Source organism: Oncorhynchus gorbuscha, linkage group LG05 (genome assembly GCF_021184085.1).
Source record: "Oncorhynchus gorbuscha isolate QuinsamMale2020 ecotype Even-year linkage group LG05, OgorEven_v1.0, whole genome shotgun sequence".
Taxonomy (NCBI): Eukaryota; Metazoa; Chordata; class Actinopteri; order Salmoniformes; family Salmonidae; genus Oncorhynchus; species Oncorhynchus gorbuscha.
In genome coordinates this window covers 19,163,644-19,185,039 of record NC_060177.1, presented here as the reverse complement: position 1 = coordinate 19,185,039, position 21,396 = coordinate 19,163,644, and the positions used below count along the sequence as shown (strand labels likewise).

At 44.6% G+C, this 21,396-nt stretch overlaps 1 protein-coding gene across 1 annotated transcript in view; it reads left to right on the top strand.

Annotated features, from left to right (window-relative positions):
- Window positions 1-21,396, top strand: part of LOC124035617 (pleckstrin homology domain-containing family A member 7-like) — a 157,141-nt gene that overhangs the window by 59,888 nt on the left and 75,857 nt on the right. Inside the window, 1 exon segment of the mRNA XM_046349157.1 lies at window positions 3,764-3,847. Within this exon segment, the coding sequence (XP_046205113.1) occupies window positions 3,764-3,847 (84 nt within the window).

Below are 21,396 nucleotides of genomic sequence, written 5' to 3'. Positions count from 1 at the left end.
TGCACCGTCCGCAACCCCAGGGCTCTCCAGAGGGTGGTGCGCTCAGCCCAAAGCATCAGTGGTGGCACACTGCCTGCCCTCCAGGACATCTACAGGACCCGGTGTCACAGGAAGGCCAAGAAGATCATCAAGGACCTCAGCCACCCGAGCCACGGTCTGTTCACCCCACTACCATCTAGAAGGCGGAGATGGTACAGGTGCATCAAAGCTGGGACCGAGAGACAGAACAGAGAAGGAGTATTTCTGTCTGTAATAAAGCCCTTTTGTGGGGAAGAAATTATTCTGATTGGCTGGGCCTGGCTCCCCAGTGGGTCGGCCTGGCTCCCACGTGGGTGGGCCCATGCCCTCCCAGGACCACCCATGGCTATGCCCCTGCCCAGTCATTTGAAATCCATAGATTAGGGCTTAATGAATGTATTTTAATTGATTTAATTTCTTTATATGGACTGTAACTCAGCAAAATCTTTAAAATTGTTGCGTTTATATTTTTGTTCAGTACACATAGACATAACACTGGTCACTTTAATAATGTTTACATACGGTTTCACCCACTTTATATGTATATAATGTAATATTACAGTTTACTCTTCATTAGTAAGCACATCTACAAACATTTTTGGGTGTGCGTCAGCTCATGCGTTTTACTGAAGTGTGTCTGCAACCAGTTCCCTGAGTACTACACTATGTGGCAAAACAAACAGGGCCACTGTGCTGCCTGAACTGTTTGTTCACTAAGTAGGAATGCAGTGAATTCCACGACAAGTAGTTCAGAAGTAATGTGGCTGAAACAAACAGTCCAAAGAATGCAGGTTCCTAATTAACAGTGGAGGGTAGGGTACTACTGCATGGGCCTGGTGTAGTTCAACACACTACATGCTGTTACTGGAACACAGGCCAGGACCAAACAGAGTAGAGAGCTGTGCTGTGTTTGTGTGTGTGTTGTTCTGTGTTTTTGTGCGTGTTGCTTTGAGTGCGTTTGTGTGCGTGCAGAAATGTCTCTGCTCAACCACAGCTTCCTGCGAACCTTTGAAAAATGTCAACCCATAAATCTCTCAAAACAACCAGATTTATTTCCTTTACTTTGCTGCATGACACCGCAGTATTACTAACAGGGTTGGTATAACACTATGCGTCAGCTGGTAAAGGCTGTAGTTGTCCTTCAGGAGGCGTTTGCTATATGCTGCTGACACCAGTCTGTTTACTCACGGTATTACCATGCACACTGTAAACATTAGGATGCCTATTGATCAAGTGTGATGCTGCTGCTGCTGCTGACTGCCTCTCAGGCTGGTACAGCCCAGAGCATGCTGCCTCTCAGGCTGGTACAGTCCAGAGCATGCTGCCTCTCAGGCTGGTACAGTCCAGAGCATGCTGCCTCTCAGGCTGGTACAGTCCAGAGCATGCTGCCTCTCAGGCTGGTACAGTCCAGAGCATGCTGCCTCTCAGGCTGGTACAGTCCAGAGCATGCTGCCTCTCAGGCTGGTACAGTCCAGAGCAGAGCATGCTGCCTCTCAGGCTGGTACAGTCCAGTCCAGAGCATGCTGCCTCTCAGGCTGGTCTTGTCCAGTCTACACTAGCCGAAGAGGGATGGCTCAACTCTGCTCTGGAGGACCTTAGCACTTCATATCTGTCCAGTGGCCCCTCGGACAAATGGGCCTGTCTTCTCAGTGGCCACGCTTGAGTAAAGAGCCCAGAGAGGGCTGTGGTGCTGGACCCCATGATGAGATAGAGGAACACGCAACACAGGACATACATCTCTGACAGACCGCTCGCTGATATTTCTGCTCTATTGAGTCGAGGTTAATTAACAGATGTTTTTCCATATGTGATTCTAGATTGTATGAGGATGTTGTTAGCTGACTGTACTCTCTGCTCTCTTCCAACCCATTCACAATGTTGTTATTGAGAATGGGTTGGCAGAGAGCAGAGAGTACAGTCAGCTGTTGTCTATTACCTCAAATCTTGGCAATTTGCATCATTGCCAGTGTTTACATAAAGAATTACAGTAGGGTGAACAATTTTTCACAGTACTTTGATATTTCCCCTCCCCCAAAAGCATCACAATAACGTAACTTTGCGAGAGAGATTGAAACCGTCTCAAAGCAAACATGTCCTCATGTAACAGCCTATTCAACTCCAACATGCTCTGATTTTACACGGAATTCAAGTGTAAGGAAGCATTAAATATTTCATTGGAGGTAAAGGCTGATTTCATCTCATAATTCAATTAAGACATCAGCAGTCATCTGGATTGAATGACATATGCGACTTTTACTTATTTCTGCTAGACTGATTGGACAGTTGGTGCACCAATAAATTGGCCCACATCATTGCCCTGGTTGTGTTGTCATTCTTATTGTGATGACTGTTTCCAAAGTGACTAGATTGGCATAGTATTTATTTTTGGCTGTTGAATGTGACAGTGAAGTGTGAGAACTAGAAGCCTAGGTTGTGTTATGATGGTCTATCTGGAGGACACACCGATAGGATAGCTAGCACAGCTCACCTGACCGCCTCTGGGAGGCTCTGACTCGCACTTGGAGATCTGCACTATACAGTAGCACGGTGAGAAACACTACACTCACATACAGCATTCACACTCACACAGTCTGACCCAGAAGTCCTCAGAGTGATTAACGATCAGGTCAGTCTGGATCAGATGTCCTCAGTGATTAACGACCAGATCAGTCTGGGTCAGAAGTCCTCATAATGACTAACGACCAGGTCAGTCTGGATCAGATGTCCTCAGTGATTAACGACCAGCTCAGTCTGGGTCAGAAGTCCTCATAGTGATTAACGACCAGCTCAGTCTGGGTCAGAAGTCCTCATAGTGATTAACGACCAGGTCAGTCTGGGTCAGAAGTCCTCATAGGGATTAACGACCAGGTCAGTCTGGGTCAGAAGTCCTCATGGGGATTAACGACCAGGTCAGTCTGGGTCAGAAGTCCTCATAGGGATTAACGACCAGGTCAGTCTGGGTCAGAAGTCCTCATAGGGATTAACGACCAGGTCAGTCTGGGTCAGAAGTCCTCATGGGGATTAACGACCAGGTCAGTCTGGGTCAGAAGTCCTCATAGTGATTAAAGACCAGGTCAGTCTGGATCAGAAGTTTCTACCTGTGCATGTTCTGCACCTGGATAACCCTAAGTGGAAACGTATGGAGTCCTGTCTGCTCCACTGCTCCTAAAGCTAATGTTGAATGAAGCAGAGACCTGTTCATAGAATGACTCTCTCTTCCTGTCCGATGGGCACAGCTGCTACGCAACTGCCATCCAAAGTGTGTAAAAGTAAATAATTGAAGACGGTTTAGAGCAAATCACATCATTGTGTTATTTTTCATTCTTTCCACCACCAGCGCTGCCCCCTGTCCATCTCTTCTTTTATCCAACGATACAGGGAAGCTTTAATGCCCTAGTTAAAGCAATGAATGACCCCATGTAATTGAAATCAATAAAGCCTGGCGAGCTGGTAGGCGAGAGTGCTGAGACTTACACATTGTATGAAATAATATGAGCCCCTGCCTTGGCCACGCTTCAGCACTACCGCACATTCTACACTTTGCTGTGAAAGTCATTGGAAGTCTAGAAACTTGGTGTAGAAGTCCAACAAGCAGCCAGTGACCAATACATCAGTGCACAAAATAGTGGAACGATCAAGCAGAAATATGATTCATGACGGAATACTAATTGTATTTTCTCCTTCGCTGTTGTTTTCACTCCTTCCCTCTTCCCCCCCCTGTTCTCTCTCTCTCTGACTCTCTCAGCCATAACCAGAAGAGCACGTCGTTCCGACACCCTGTGACTGGACAGATATCTCCAGAAAACACTGAATATATGCTCCACGACAAGTGAGTGCACCTCTACTATATTTTTTACTCGAGGAAGGTTATAATGTGGGCTTCAGTGTAACGTCTGGTTGGTCCAACGTCATGCTGGGAGGAGATGAGAATAGGGTGTAATTTAGCTCAGATTAGAGTGAGATTGTCTGCTGGGATGAGATGAGGAGGAACAGAAACTGACTGCCTGAGGAATGCTGGAAATGGAATTCATAACTGCTTGCACTCCCAGTTCAATTGTTTGTGTATTTTTCAGGTATCATCTTAATTGGTAATGAGTCAACTATGGTTCACATTATGTCTTTGACTGTGGCCATGGCAAGCCTGAAGCCATTCATCTGTCTGAAACATCACACTTGTTATTACCACAGAGTTTTTTTCATCAGAGAGCAATGTATAGAGTATTTTCTGCAGGTTATAGCTGCAGTCCTGAAGTTGATTGTGTGAGTGGTACGGCCATGGTGGAGCCCCAGCTGGTGTGATGAGGTTGAATAGCATGGGACCTCGTGTTAGCGACACATGCACAGAGTTGGTTTGACCTAGACATACTGGGACTTATCTTTAAGTTGTAGAGCTTGCTTGTAAGTGCCTCTAAAACATGGGAGATGACATGGCATGACTGATAGAAGAATTTGTATGTTTAAGATGATGACTAAAGTATTCCACCCTGAAACTGTATAACTGTGTGAAATGTGTTAGAATCATAAGAATATAATCTGATGTGTGTCGCTTGGTTAGAATTAGAACTAGGGCATTGTATTTTGTAGCTATGCAAGCAGGGAGCAATTGTGAAACAAAAACTATGTATGGGGGTAGTGGGAAAAAATACTGCCTGCCTAAGCAGGGAGTAGCCTATGATAAGAAACTTGTGTGTGTATAAAAAGACTTGCTCTGCACTAGGGGGGCAGAGCGCTCTCTGAATAAAGAAATTATCTATTGCAGGCTGAGACTGTCTTTCTTTGAACTGGAGATTTACAACCTTCAGGAATTAGACAGAGATATAAAATAGTTAGAACATTGGGATATAAATTCTCGTGGCAATGACATTCCTGACATACAGGGGAAGGATCTTAATATGATCACTCTTTTGTTGCTGAGAATTGTCCTGTTTTATTGCTGTGAAATACAGTGGGGCAAAAAAGTATTTAGTCAGCCACCAATTGTGCAAGTTCTCCCACATAAAAAGATGAGAGGCCTGTAATTTTAATCATATATACACTTCAACTATGACAGACAAAATGAGAAAAGCAAATCCAGAAAATCACATTGTAGGATTTTTAATGAATTTATTTGCAAATTATGGTGGAAAATAAGTATTTGGTCAATAACAAAAGTTTCTCAATACTTTGTTATATACCCTTTGTTGGCAATGACAGAGGTCAAACGTTTTCTGTAAGTCTTCACAAGGTTTTCACACCCTGTTGCTGGTATTTTGGCCCATTCCTCCATGCAGATCTCCTCTAGAGCAGTGATGTTTTGGGGTTGTTGCTGGGCAACACACTTTCAACTACCTCCAAAGATGTTCTATGGGGTTGAGATCTGGAGACTGGCGAGGCCACTCCAGGACCTTGAAATGCTTCTTACGAAGTCACTCCTTCGTTGCCCGGGCGGTGTGTTTGGGATCATTGTCATGCTGAAAGACCCAGCCACGTTTCATGTTCAATGCCCTTGCTGATGGAAGGAGGTTTTCACTCAAAATCTCACGATTCATGGCCCCATTCATTCTTTCCTTTACACGGATCAGTCGTCCTGGTACCTTTTCAGAAAAACAGCCCCAAAGCATGATGTTTCCACCCCCATGCTTCACAGTAGGTATGTTGTTCTTGGGATGCAACTCAGCATTCTTTGTCCTCCAAACACGACGAGTTGAGTTTTTACCAAAAAGTTCTATTTTGGTTTCATCTGACCATATGACATTCTCACAATCTCATTCTGGATCATCCAAATGCTCTCTAGCAAACTTCAGACGGGCCTGGACATGTACTGACTTAAGCAGGGGGACACGTCTGGCACTGCAGGATTTGAGTCCCTGGCGGCGTAGTGTGTTACTGATGGTAGGCTTTGTTACTTTGGTCCCGGTTCTCTGCAGGTTATTCACTAGGTCCCCCCGTGTGGTTCTGGGATTTTTGCTCACCGTTCTTGTGATCATTTTGACCCCACGGGGTGAGATCTTGCGTGGAGCCCCAGATCGAGGGAGATTATCAGTGGTCTTGTATGTCTTCCATTTCCTAATAATTGCTCCCACAGTTGATTTCTTCTAACCAAGCTGCTTACCTATTGCAGATTCAGTCTTCCCAGCCTGGTATAGGTCTACAATTTTGTTTCTGGTGTCCTTTGACAGCTCTTTGGTCTTGGCCATAGTGGAGTTTGGAGTGTGACTGTATGAGGTTGTGGACAGGTGTCTTTTATACTGGTAACAAGTTCAAACAGGTGCCATTAATACAGGTAACGAGTGGAGGACAGAGGAGCCTCTTCAAGAAGAAGTTACAGGTCTGTGAGAGCCAGAAATCTTGCTTGTTTGTAGGTGACCAAATACTTATTTTCCACCATCATTTGCAATTTAATACAAAATCCTACAATGTGATTTTCTGTATTTTTTTCTCTCTCATTTTGTCTGTCATCGTAGAAGTGTACCTATGATGAAAATTACAGGCCTCATATTTCTAAGTAGGAGAACATGCACAATTTGGTGGCTGACTAAATACTTTTTGTCCCACTGTACATAAATTCACTGAAAACCCACACTAACACAAGGTTATATTAACACTATTGCACTTTTTATGTAACTTTTGGCCAGCTAATAGCTGATAAGGAGGTTTTCACTCAAAAGTTAAAGAAACATTATGGACTAAACATTCAAATCCTGTTGCTGTGGGATGATTTTGTTGTGACAGTATAGGCCAAATTAATATCCTACATCTGTACCATGACTTTCATGTTAACTATTCATGATAAATTGCCCTGATGTTACTAAACTGTCATTATGACGCATTCGAACAATAGCAGGACCACAGTTGAGTCCTTTATCTTTCTGTCATAAATGTGTATGGCAGGTGTCAACAACATAATTACGGTGGTGTTATGTTGGCTTTAGGATTCATGGCTCAATGTGTTAGTGTAGCAGATGTAGCAGAGATCAGTGTAACTGATCTCCACTGTCACAGTGTTGAAAGGTAATTTGCAGGAGTGACATGAAGCTCATTGGGATTCCTCTCTTCTCCACCCCAACCCTCCTGTATCCCTCATCACTGTTGAGCCAGGGATTTGTACACCATCAGGGGGTTTAAAAGTTAAAGTGCATATTCCCTGCACTGTAGGGGCCACAGTAAGTGAATTATTCTATTACTATCTAATACCAGATCAAAGCTCAGTAGACCAGCCATGCTTAGAATAGCATTATACTCATGCTCTTCCCACAAGAATATGTGACGAATCAAATGTATTTAAATAGCATGATTAATGTCCTCTGTCCTTTGTCATAGTTTACTGTTGATACATTTCACATTATCACCAGTCCTTTAAAATGCTGTCATCATCATAATCCTCCACTCCTAGTCAACCATACTGTAGACTTCTTCCCAGTACAGTGAAATCATGTAGCTATGACAGAGATCATATATTTGAAAATGCTTGGAGCATTGTGGAAATATGACAGAGGCCCATCATGTAGGAGACGGGCAGCCCAGTGTTCTTGGCATGGCCTGATTGATACCCCTCATTAGAGACTGTGGGTGCGGCCTGAGTCACACACACACACACACACACACACACACACACACACACACACACACACACACACACACACACACACACACACACACACACACACACACACACACACACACACACACACACACACACACACACACACACACACACACACACACACACACACACACACAACATCATCATCACAGAAAAACACTGGGAGAGGTTATTATCCCACAGAGTTCACTGCCACTCAAGTGGCACACCCTTGACCTCTCACCCCATGCCATCTGTTCAGTGGTATATCCCTGCCCCCACTGTATGCTGATGGACTCTACCACTACCAAAGCCAGTGAGTAGGAGGTGTATGGTAGGCTACAGCGTTTCTATCTTACAGCCAGTCTGTTAGGAGAAATATCACCCTCTTGGAATTCCCCTTTTTCCTCTTTTAAAGTGTATTGAATGCCTGTGGTGTGCAGGGGTAGAATAAGCTAAAGTAACAGGACTTATGAAGCCCCTTGACACTCTGCTGGCTGCTATTTATACTACGGCCAACTTGTTTTACTTCTCTCTATCTCTTCCTCCCAGTCATACTTTAGTTGTGGAAATAGAGCATCGTAACAGCTGGGGTACTGATGCACCCAGGGGGAAGCGTGTGTGTTATGCAGTGATGATGCCTACGCTCTGGCTTGCATAGCCAAAACAGACAGCCAGGGCAGATTGTTGCAGTTGGTTGCTGTAGCAGCCAGGGTGTGGATGTCACCCATGCTGAGACCCAGATATGGATGGCGAAGTAGGTTCCCTCTCCTGTATTCCCTCTGGAATGTAGGATGGGTACAGGATGGACAGGCAGGCACACTCAGTGCTGACAGACTCAGTGACAGGGTCATATATATATATATATATATATATATATATATATATATATATATATATATATATATATATATATATATATATATATATATATACTGCTCAGAAAAATAAAGGGAACACTAAAATAACACATCCTAGATCTGAATTAATGAAATATTCGTATTAAATACAAAAATGATTAATGGAAATCAAATTTATCAACCCATGGAGGTCTGGATTTGGAGTCGCACTCAATTAAAGTGGAAAACCACACTACAGGCTGATCCAACTTTGATGTAATGTCCTTAAAACAAGTCAAAATGAGGCTCAGTAGTGTGTGTGGCCTCCACGTGCCTGTATGATCTCCCTACAATGCCTGGGCATGCTCCTGATGAGGTGGCGGATGGTCTCCTGAGGGATCTCCTCCCAGACCTGGACTAAAGCATCCGCCAACTCCTGGACAGTCTGTGGTGCAACGTGGCGTTGGTGGATGGAGCGAGACATGATGTCCCAGATGTGCTCAATTGGATTCAGGCCTGGGGAATGGGCGGGCCAGTCCATAGCATCAGTGCTCCTCCTGCTCCTCCTTGCACAAAGGCGGAGGTAGCGGTCCTGCTGCTGGGTTGTTGCCCTCCTACGGCCTCCTCCACGTCTTCTTATGTATTGGTAGCGCCTCCATGCTCTGGACACTACGCTGACACACAGCAAACCTTCTTGCCACAGCTCGCATTGATGTGCCATCCTGGATGAGCTGCACTACCTGAGCCACTTGTGTGGGTTGTAGACTCCGTCTCATGCTACCAGTAGAGTGAAAGCACCGCCAGCATTCAAAAGTGACCCAAACATCAGCCAGGAAGCATAGGAACTGAGAAGTGGTCTGTGGTCCCCACCTGCAGAACCACTACTTTATTGGGGGTGTCTTGCTAATTGTGTATAATTTCCACCTGTTGTCTATTCCATTTGCACAACAGCATGTGAAATGTATTGTCAATCAGTGTTGCTTCCTAAGTGGACAGTTCGATTTCACAGAAGTGTGATTGACTTGGAGTTACATTGTGTTGTTTAAGTGTTCCCTTTATTTTGTGTGTGTGTGTGTGTGTGTTTAAGTGTTCCCTTTATTTTTGTGTGTGTGTGTGTGTGTGTGTGTGTGTGTTTGTGTACCAGTCAAAGGTTTGGACACACCTACTCATTCCAGGGCTTTTCTTTATTTTTTTACTATTTTCTACGTTGTAGAATAGGAGGTGAAGCTGGTTGAGAGAATGCCAAAAGTGTGCAAAGCTGTCAAGGCAAAGTGTGACTACTTTGAAGAATCTCAAATATAAAATATATATTTTCATTTGTTGAATACTTTTTTGTTTACTACATGATTCCATATGTGTTATTTCATCATTTTGAGGTCTTCACTATTATTCTACAAATAAAAATAGTGCAAATAAAGAAAAGCCCTGGAATGAGGAGGTGTGTCCACATTTTTGACTGGTACTGTATATTAAGGCTAACCCTGTTTGGTCGATAGGCTATTTGTCAGCAGCTCAAGATTTTTTTTAGTTGAGCCGTGGAAAATATATACAGAACATTTATGGCACACGAGACACCTGTCTGATTCACGCCTATCTGAGTGGACAAATCCATTGCGGAGGCTGCGGGGATGGCACACCAATATCACCAGTAGTACATTTACCTTCCCATCATTTCTATTCTACAATGTTTGTTTGATTATGTCAATTTCTGTTAATGGATTCAATATACAGTATTATTATTACAGTCTTACTGTTGTCATTTTAGGAGTGGACACGTTGTTTGCGGAGCACACAACCTTTTTCTTGTGAGAATAAAGTTTTTTATTTCATTCCATTTACAAGTTGTTAATTTATTCATTGTCTTTTATTCAAAGCGCTCCTGTCAATCTTGAGTAAGGACATGCACCATGCACCCATAGAAGTATGCCTAGGCTACCTGACCTGCACACAAATGTAGACCTATAAATGTGCCCGTTTGGCGAGCTGATGCTATTTCTGATTGCCTTAACTCACCATCACTGTGGAGCCTCTGAAAGTAATTCTTTCTTCGCCTCAAACAGCAAGGAAAGAAAGTCTGTTTTTACATCCATTGAGAACGATAATAGTTACTCAACTTAGCCTATTTGAAAAATATTTCCAGCTCTCTCCTTTTTGATAACAACAGCATGAAAGGGGGAAAAAATGTCATGCCGGAGCTCACTGGCGAAGGAAACTCTTAAATGCCCCAGAATGTTTTATACAACGTGGCAAGCACCAGCTTGGGACTGGACCTAGTTGATAATTGATACAATGTTTCAAGTTCCTTGCAGACAGCCAATGTGATTTCTAGGAAAATTATTTTGATCAGGATATTTTCTACCTGGGGCTGCATAATCTTTATTTGTTGGCTATTTTTACATATTGTCAATGACAATAGAAGTTACCTTTTAGAAGTTACCTTTTAGATTTCTATCATTTTCAGAGAATTTTGAATTTATATTTTAGTAGACACTCTTATCCAGAGCATACATTTTCATACTTTTTTTTATACTGGTCCCCCGTGGGAATTGAACTCACAACCCTGGCATTGCAATCGCCATGCTTTTGTAACAGTATAATTTTAAACCGTCCCCTCGCCCATACCCGGGCACGAACCAGGGACCTTCTGCACACATCAACAACAGTCACCCACGAAGCATCGTTACCCATCGCTCCTTGCAGAGCAAGGGGAACTACTACTTCAAGGTCTCAGAGCAAGTGACGTAACTGATTGAAACGCTATTTAGCGCACACCGCTAACTAAGCTAGCCGTTTCATATCCGTTACACTTTACCAACTGAGCGACACAGGAGCACGTGACATTGATTTTGAGATACAGTATGAAGACTTTTTTTCTAAATGAAATGAAACTGTTCCACGAAAATGTGCATTTGAAAATCTGCAGGTCAGTAGAAATGGTACAGATAACTTGGCACTCCAAATGGAAAAGATTGCCGACCGGTGGTGTAGCCTATTACCGGCAATATAGCTTAACCAGAAGAAAGAAAACATGTTCTCGACCAAACGCTCCTGAAGTTGCCGGTAATAGGCTACACCACCGGTCGGCAATCTTCTGGCTCCCTCTTTAGAAATTAATTTTTAATCGCAGTGCTTAAAGCATCAGATAAGCTCAGTAGCCTACGTATAGTCAATTTTATTCAAACATAGCGTGTGTCTATAAATGGAAAAATACACATTTTAAAATTTCCAACAATCTATTGGTCGAAAGAACAGATGACTTGGTCGCCCAATATTTATTTTAGTCAGGAACAGCCCTAAAGTGTGTGTGTGTGTGTGTGTGTGTGCGCGCACGCACATACATACATACATACATACATACATACATACATACATACATACATACATACAGTGGGGCAAAAAAGTATTTAGTCAGCCACCAATTGTGCAAGTTTTCCCACTTAAAAAGATGAGAGGTCTGTAATAGGTCCACTACAACTATGACAGACAAGGGGAAGAAAAAAATCCTGAAAATCACATTGTAGGATTTTTTATTAATTTATTTGCAAATGATGGTGGAAAATAAGTATTTGGTCAGCTACAAACAAGCAATTTTTCTGGCTCTCTTCTGGCTTTCACAGACCTGTAACTTCTTCTTTAAGAGGCTCCTCTGTCCTCCACTCGTTACCTGTATTAATAGCACCTGTATGAACTTGTTATCAGTATAAAAGACACCTGTCCACAACCTCAAACAGTCACACTCCAAACTCCACTATGGCCAAGACCAAAGAGCTGTCAAAGGACTCCAGAAACAAAATTGTAGACCTGCACCAGGCTGGGAAGACTGAATCTGCAATAGGTAAGCAGCTTGGTTTGAAGAAATGAACGGTGGGAGCAATTATTAGGAAATGGAAGACATACAAGACCACTGATAATCTCCCTCGATCTGGGGCTCCACGCAAGATCTCACTCCGTGGGGTCAAAATGATCACAAGAACAGTGAGCAAAAATCCCAGAACCACACGGGGGGACCTAGTGAATGACCTGCAGAGAGCTGGGACCAAAGTAACAAAGCCTCAGTAACACACTACGCCACAGCCTCCCGGGTGGCGCAGTGGTTAAGGGCGCTGTACTGCAGTGCCAGCTGTGCCATCAGACTCTGGGTTCGCGCCCAGGCTCTGTCGCAACCGGCCGCGACCGGGAGGTCCGTGGGGTGACTCACAATTGGCCTAGCGTCGTCCAGGTTCGGGAGGGCTTGGTCGGTAGGGATGTCCTTGTCTCATCGCGCACCAGCGACTCCTGTGGTGGGCCGGGCGCAGTGCGCGCTAACCAAGGTTGCCAGGTGCAAGGTGTTTCCTCCGACACATTGGTTGCGGCTGGCTTCCGGGTTGGATGCGCGCTGTGTTAAGAAGCAGTGCGGCTTGGTTGGGTTGTGTATTGACTTTCAACCTTCGTCTCTCCCGAGCCGTATGGGAGTTGTAGCAATGAGACAAGATAGTAGCTACTAAAACAATTGGATACCATGAAATTGGGGAGAAAAAGGGGTCAAATTCAAAAACAAACAACAAAAAACACACTATGCCGCCAGGGATTCAAGTCCTGCAGTGCCAGACGTGTCCCCCTGTTTAAGCCAGTAAAAAAAAAAAAAGCTTGTCCGGATAAGACAAGGTGAGCGCTAATCATCAGTCCTGTGTCATGCCAACAGTAATGCATCCTGAGAGCATTCATGTGTGAGGTTGCTTCTCAGCCAAATGAGTGGGCTCACTCACAATTTTGCCTAAGAACACAGCCATGACTAAAGACTGGTACCAACACATCCTCCAAGAGCAACTTTTCCCAACCATCCAGGAACAGTTTGGTGATGAACAATGCCTTTTCCAGCATGACGGAGCACCTTGCCCAAAGGCAAAAGTGATAACTAATTGGCTCGGGTAACAAAACATTGATATTTTGGGTCCATGGCCAGGAAACTCCCCAGACCGTAATCCCATTGAGAACTTGTGGTCAATTCTCAAGAGGCGGGTGGACAAACAAAACCCCACAAATTCTGACAAACTTCAAGCATTGATTATGCAAGAATGGGCTGCCATCAGTCAGGATGTGGCCCAGAAGTTAATTGACAGCATGCCAGGGCGTATTGCAGATGTCTTGAAAAAGAAGGGTCGACACTGCAAATATTGACTCTTTGCATCAACTTCATGTAATTGTCAATAAAAGCCTTTGACACTTATGAAATGCTTGTAATTATACTTCAGTATTCCATAGTAACATCTGACAAAAATATCTAGAGACACTGAAGCAGCAAACTTTGGAAATTAACATTTGTATAATTCTCAACTTTTGGCTGTGTGTGTGTGTGTGTGTGTGTGTGTGTGTGTGTGTGTGTGTGTGTGTGTATCCTCGTTATTATTATTTTATTGTGTTACTATTTATTTTTTCTCTAACTGGTTGGAAAATAACTCTTAAGTAAGCATCACAATAAAGTCTACAACTGTTGTATTCGACGCATGTTACATAAGGCTAGATGCATTCTGGTGCATTCTCTGGGGACTGAACAAACTGTATCTCTCTCCTGTGAGTTGTGTTGCATACACTTGTGCTTGAAGGATGAAAATATTCACTTGATTGCTCCTCAGTGAATCTCACTTAGACACTTGTGCTTAAAGTTCAAGGAACAATATATAAGATTTTCCTCTCAGTGAAAGACACTTTTTCATACTTTCTTGAGATGTTGTTGCCTTTCGCAGTAAACATTGACTAACTGCATGCCAAACTCAGATAGCTCCTTATCTGATGTGCTGGCTTGGAATGTAAACACTCTGTTATGCCTTCTACCCAGCCCTGATGGGATGGAATAAATCATTAGGCATTGGACTAGACTGTTGGACTAGACTAGAGGTGAAATCGGGGTGAAATCCTAATAGACTCTAGGTGAAACCCTATTGGACTGGAGGTGAAACCCTATTGGACTGGAGGTGAAACCCTATTGGACTGGAGGTGAAACCCTATTGGACTGGAGGTGAAACCCTATTGGACTGGAGGTGAAACCCTATTGGACTGGAGGTGAAACCCTATTGGACTGGAGGTGAAACCCTATTGGACTGGAGGTGAAACCCTATTGGACTGGAGGTGAAACCCTATTGGACTGGAGGTGAAACCCTATTGGACTGGAGGTGAAACCCTATTGGACTGGAGGTGAAACCCTATTGGACTGGACTGGAGGTGAAACCCTATTGGACTGGACTGGAGGTGAAACCCTATTGGACTGGACTGGAGGTGAAACCCTATTGGACTCGACTGGAGGTGAAACCCTATTGGACTCGACTGGAGGTGAAACCCTATTGGACTCGACTGGAGGTGAAACCCTATTGGACTCGACTGGAGGTGAAACCCTATTGGACTCGACTGGAGGTGAAACCCTATTGGACTCGACTGGAGGTGAAACCCTATTGGACTCGACTGGAGGTGAAACCCTATTGGACTCGACTGGAGGTGAAACCCTATTGGACTCGACTGGAGGTGAAACCCTATTGGACTCGACTGGAGGTGAAACCCTATTGGACTCGACTGGAGGTGAAACCCTATTGGACTCGACTGGAGGTGAAACCCTATTGGACTCGACTGGAGGTGAAACCCTATTGGACTCGACTGGAGGTGAAACCCTATTGGACTCGACTGGAGGTGAAACCCTATTGGACTGGAGGTGAAACCCTATTGGACTGGAGGTGAAACCCTATTGGACTGGAGGTGAAACCCTATTGGACTGGAGGTGAAACCCTATTGGACTGGAGGTGAAACCCTATTGGACTGGAGGTGAAACCCTATTGGACTGGAGGTGAAACCCTATTGGACTGGACTGGAGGTGAAACCCTATTGGACTGGACTGGAGGTGAAACCCTATTGGACTCGACTGGAGGTGAAACCCTATTGGACTCGACTGGAGGTGAAACCCTATTGGACTCGACTGGAGGTGAAACCCTATTGGACTCGACTGGAGGTGAAACCCTATTGGACTCGACTGGAGGTGAAACCCTATTGGACTCGACTGGAGGTGAAACCCTATTGGACTCGACTGGAGGTGAAACCCTATTGGACTCGACTGGAGGTGAAACCCTATTGGACTCGACTGGAGGTGAAACCCTATTGGACTCGACTGGAGGTGAAACCCTATTGGACTCGACTGGAGGTGAAACCCTATTGGACTCGACTGGAGGTGAAACCCTATTGGACTCGACTGGAGGTGAAACCCTATTGGACTCGACTGGAGGTGAAACCCTATTGGACTGGAGGTGAAACCCTATTGGACTGGAGGTGAAACCCTATTGGACTGGAGGTGAAACCCTATTGGACTGGGCTGGAGGTGAAACCCTATTGGACTGGGCTGGAGGTGAAACCCTATTGGACTCGACTGGAGGTGAAACCCTATTGGACTCGACTGGAGGTGAACAGATTCGCTATATTGATTAGAATGTTAAAGCCTGAACAGATACGGTATATTGATCAGAATGTTAAAGCCTGAACAGATAAAACATATTGATCAGAATGTTAAAGCCTGAACAGATATGGCATATTGATTAGAATGTTAAAGCATGAACAGATATGGCATATTGATTAGAATGTTAAAGCATGAACAGATATGGCATATTGATTAGAATGTTAAAGCCTGAACAGATATGGCATATTGATTAGAATGTTAAAGCATGAACAGATATGGCATATTGATTAGAATGTTAAAGCCTGAACAGATATGGCATATTGATTAGAATGTTAAAGCATGAACAGATATGGCATATTGATTAGAATGTTAAAGCCTGAACAGATATGGCATATTGATTAGAATGTTAAAGCCTGAACAGATATGGCATATTGATTAGAATGTTAAAGCCTGAACAGATATGGCATATTGATTAGAATGTTAAAGCATGAACAGATATGGCATATTGATTAGAATGTTAAAGCCTGAACAGATATGGCATATTGATTAGAATGTTAAAGCCTGAACAGATATGGCATATTGATTAGAATGTTAAAGCATGAACAGATATGGCATATTGATTAGAATGTTAAAGCATGAACAGATATGGCATATTGATTAGAATGTTAAAGCATGAACAGATATGGCATATTGATTAGAATGTTAAAGCCTGAACAGATATGGCATATTGATTAGAATGTTAAAGCCTGAACAGATATGGCATATTGATTAGAATGTTAAAGCATGAACAGATATGGCATATTGATCAGAATGTTAAACACCCCTGGGTCAGGATGAGGTGATTATTTGACCTGAGTGCGTCTTCAAGCTCTTCATACAGTATTGTCCTCCAAACACAGCCTGACTCCAGGGAACAGCAATACACTCTATACTGTACTGTACAGTGAGAGAGGGATATTTTAATAATTTAACCTCCAGGAGAGAGAAAAACACACAGCAGAAAACAGGGAGACCTCCTCTGACTAGAATAATTTGTCATGTTCCGCCTAAAGCAGAGTTATTACCCGGGCCAGTTAGACTTGCAAGCTGACTGTAGGTGTATTAGTTATGCAGAATGTTATGAACATGATTAGTCAGCTAAAAACTACTTGTTGTCATATAATGAAAGATGCCAGAGCACAAGGTGGGTGGCACTATCAAATGTATCAAAATGAACTGATTGAGATAGAAGAATAGAATGACTGCCTACAGTGCATTTCCTTTGTGCTGTATCACAGAGGAGAGATCTGGGTTTGCTTTGGTCTGATCCTGCACTGCTGTATTCCTGCTCTGTAGCAGAACTGTTGCTGAGGCTGGGCTAAGACTGAGCTGCAGCTTGCAGTGTATGCTGGGAGTAGGCTGCTGCTGAGGCCGTTCCTCTCAGGTGGTAGGTTACCTATATGGCTCCAGGCCTTTCTCTCTGATGTGAAATATTGCTCCTTTACTCTGCCACATCCCACAGCAGATTTCCCAGGGAACGCTTCAAAAGACGGCAGAGGTAGACAGCATGAAAGCTGCAAATGAAACAGGCGAGGGTCCCCTTGGTGCAGAGGGAAATGTGCTGTAAAAATGTTGGATGGGATCCAGAGAGTTGGAACAAAGTTTTTTAGTTCCATAGTCAGTCCCTCGCCTTTGGCTGTGCCTCTGTGTTGTTTATGTCCTGCACCAGCCTGCCCTGGCCGTAGACACATCCCAATACCTCTCCTCTTTCAAAGCTGCACAGGAACACAGCACGGCCAACAGGAAAAAACACTAGTTACAACATCTTTCATGTTCAGGCAGAACAATGCAGGGGTCCCGTGTCAGTAGTGGTGGAGTGGGCGGTCAAGCACGGCTTCCTAGTGTACGCACACACTGAGGAAGAGCACACGCTGAGGAAGAGCACACGCTGAGGAAGAGCACACGCTGAGGAAGAGCACACGCTGAGGAAGAGCACACGCTGAGGAAGAGCACACGCTGAGGAAGAGCACACGCTGAGGAAGAGCACACGCTGAGGAAGAGCACACGCTGAGGAAGAGCACACGCTGAGGAAGCGCACACGCTGAGGAAGCGCACACGCTGAGGAAGCGCACACGCTGAGGAAGCGCACACGCTGAGGAAGCGCACACGCTGAGGAAGCGCACACGCTGAGGAAGCGCACACGCTGAGGAAGCGCACACGCTGAGGAACACGCTGAGGAAGCGCACACGCTGAGGAAGCGCACACGCTGAGGAAGAGCACACGCTGAGGAAGAGCACACGCTGAGGAAGAGCACACGCTGAGGAAGAGCACACGCTGAGGAAGAGCACACGCTGAGGAAGAGCACACGCTGAGGAAGAGCACACGCTGAGGAAGAGCACACGCTGAGGAAGAGCACACGCTGAGGAAGAGCACACGCTGAGGAAGAGCACACGCTGAGGAAGAGCACACGCTGAGGAAGAGCACACGCTGAGGAAGAGCACACGCTGAGGAAGCGCACACGCTGAGGAAGCGCACACGCTGAGGAAGCGCACACGCTGAGGAAGCGCACACGCTGAGGAAGCGCACACGCTGAGGAAGCGCACACGCTGAGGAAGCGCACACGCTGAGGAAGCGCACACGCTGAGGAAGCGCACACGCTGAGGAAGCGCACACGCTGAGGAAGCGCACACGCTGAGGAAGCGCACACACTGAGGAAGCGCGCACACGTACACTGAGGAAGCGCGCACACGTACACTGAGGAAGCGCGCACACGTACACTGAGGAAGCGCGCACACGTACACTGAGGAAGAGCGCACACGTACACTGAGGGGGAGCACACACTTACACTGAGGAGATACTTTTCAGAAATCTAATATCTGTACTATATAGCAATGAGGACATTAGGCTTATTCAGTTTAGTTAAATCTTCTTGAGTACTTGCTTTGAAGTGAACCTACAGCCACCGGCTTTCTCTAGGCAGCCCAGCCCCTGCCTTCGTTTCCAGAGAGCAGTGAGTTCTGTGAGTGATGCCCAGAATGGACGGCTCTGTGTAGGCGGCACTTTCATGGCTGTCTGAGTGCCACAGAGGAGTGAACCTCTGAGTGAAGCTTCCCTCCTACACACACAAACACACCACTGAGATGGCAGGGACACATGGTGAATGGAGAGGTTTTTTTAAAAGGTTGAGCAGCACAGATGGACCTCAGCTTGCTCCCTAAGGCTTTAAAGTCTCTGACACGCTCCTAACATCATTCTATGACCGTCACTATTATAGAAAAACTATGGTACGGGTCATTTCAATAAAACTGTGCCCTTAGCTAGTAAAGAAATGACCAATTAATCATAGGTAATACATGTCATTTGAAAATGTCAAAGTTAATTCCTATCCCTGTGCATGTCAGTTTGAGGGTTTGAGTTTCAGGCATATCCTCTGCATAGTGTAATTAACAGACAGGTTGGTCTGTCAGTAAGACATCTTCGATTTCAGCCCTAAGCAACTCTGATCCCACAGCCACCTCTTGTCCTGAACTCAGCATCCTCTTTACACTATCTGCTATGAATAGGAAAGAACCACAAATAACCTAACAAATGAAAAGTGCCTGATAGAGATGTAATACACCGTTTTATCCTTAAACCTACGTAAAGAAGGGCCTCCTAGTGGAGCTACTAACATGTCTGTCTCAACGGGCTGCAGACATTGTACCATCCTCACACAGACTTCTTGCTCATGAACCTACCGTAAATAGCTGAGGATGACCTTATCAAGAATGTTGTGTGAGCAGCACGTCCATATAAACTGGCAGTAAATTGATTAGGCAAAGCTACCTCTGTGATGAATGATTCACTCTGATTAGGTATAGCTACCTCTGTGATGAATGGTACACTCTGATTAGGCATAGCTACCTCTGTGATGAATGGTACACTCTGATTAGGCATAGCTACGTCTGATTAGGTATAGCTACCTCTGTGATGAATGGTACACTCTGATTAGGCATAGCTACCTCTGATTAGGTATAGCTACCTCTGTGATGAATGGTACACTCTGATTAGGCATAGCTACCTCTGATTAGGTATAGCTACCTCTGTGATGAATGATACACTCTGATTAGGTATAGCTACCTCTGTGATGAATGATACACTCTGATTAGGCATAGCTACCTCTGATTAGGTATAGCCACCTCTGTGATGAATGATACACTCTGATTAGGTATAGCCACCTCTGTGATGAATGGTACACTCTGATTAGGCATAGCTACCTCTGTGATGAATGATACACTCTGATTAGGCATAGCTACCTCTGATTAGGTATAGCTACCTCTGTGATGAATGGTACACTCTGATTAGGCATAGCTACCTCTGATTAGGTATAGCTACCTCTGTGATGAATGATACACTCTGATTAGGCATAGCTACCTCTGATTAGGTATAGCTACCTCTGTGATGAATGGTACACTCTGATTAGGCATAGCCACCTCTGTGATGAATGGTACACTCTGATTAGGCATAGCCACCTCTGTGATGAATGGTACACTCTGATTAGGCATAGCCACCTCTGTGATGAATGGTACACTCTGATTAGGCATAGCTACCTCTGATTAGGTATAGCTACCTCTGTGATGAATGGTACACTCTGATTAGGCATAGCTACCTCTGATTAGGTATAGCTACCTCTGTGATGAATGATACACTCTGATTAGGCATAGCTACCGCTGATTAGGTATAGCTACCTCTGTGATGAATGGTACACTCTGATTAGGCATAGCCACCTCTGTGATGAATGGTACACTCTGATTAGGCATAGCCACCTCTGTGCTGAATGGTACACTCTGATTAGGCATAGCCACCTCTGTGATGAATGGTACACTCTGATTAGGCATAGCCACCTCTGTGATGAATGGTACACTCTGATTAGGCATAGCTACCTCTGTGATGAATGGTACACTCTGATTAGGCATAGCTACCTCTGTGATGAATGGTACACTCTGATTAGGCATAGCTACCTCTGATTAGGTATAGCCACCTCTGTGATGAATGATACACTCTGATTAGGCATAGCTACCTCTGATTAGGTATAGCTACCTCTGTGATGAATGGTACACTCTGATTAGGCATAGCCACCTCTGTGATGAATGGTACACTCTGATTAGGCATAGCCACCTCTGTGATGAATGGTACACTCTGATTAGGCATAGCCACCTCTGTGATGAATGGTACACTCTGATTAGGCATAGCTACCTCTGATTAGGCATAGCCACCTCTGTGATGAATGATACACTCTGATTAGGCATAGCTACCTCTGATTAGGCATAGCCACCTCTGTGATGAATGGTACACTCTGATTAGGCATAGCTACCTCTGATTAGGCATAGCCACCTCTGTGATGAATGGTACACTCTGATTAGGCATAGCTACCTCTGATTAGGCATAGCCACCTCTGTGATGAATGATACACTCTGATTAGGCATAGCTACCTCTGATTAGGCATAGCCACCTCTGTGATGAATGATACACTCTGATTAGGCATAGCCACCTCTGTGATGAATGATACACTCTGATTAGGCATAGCTACCTCTGATTAGGCATAGCCA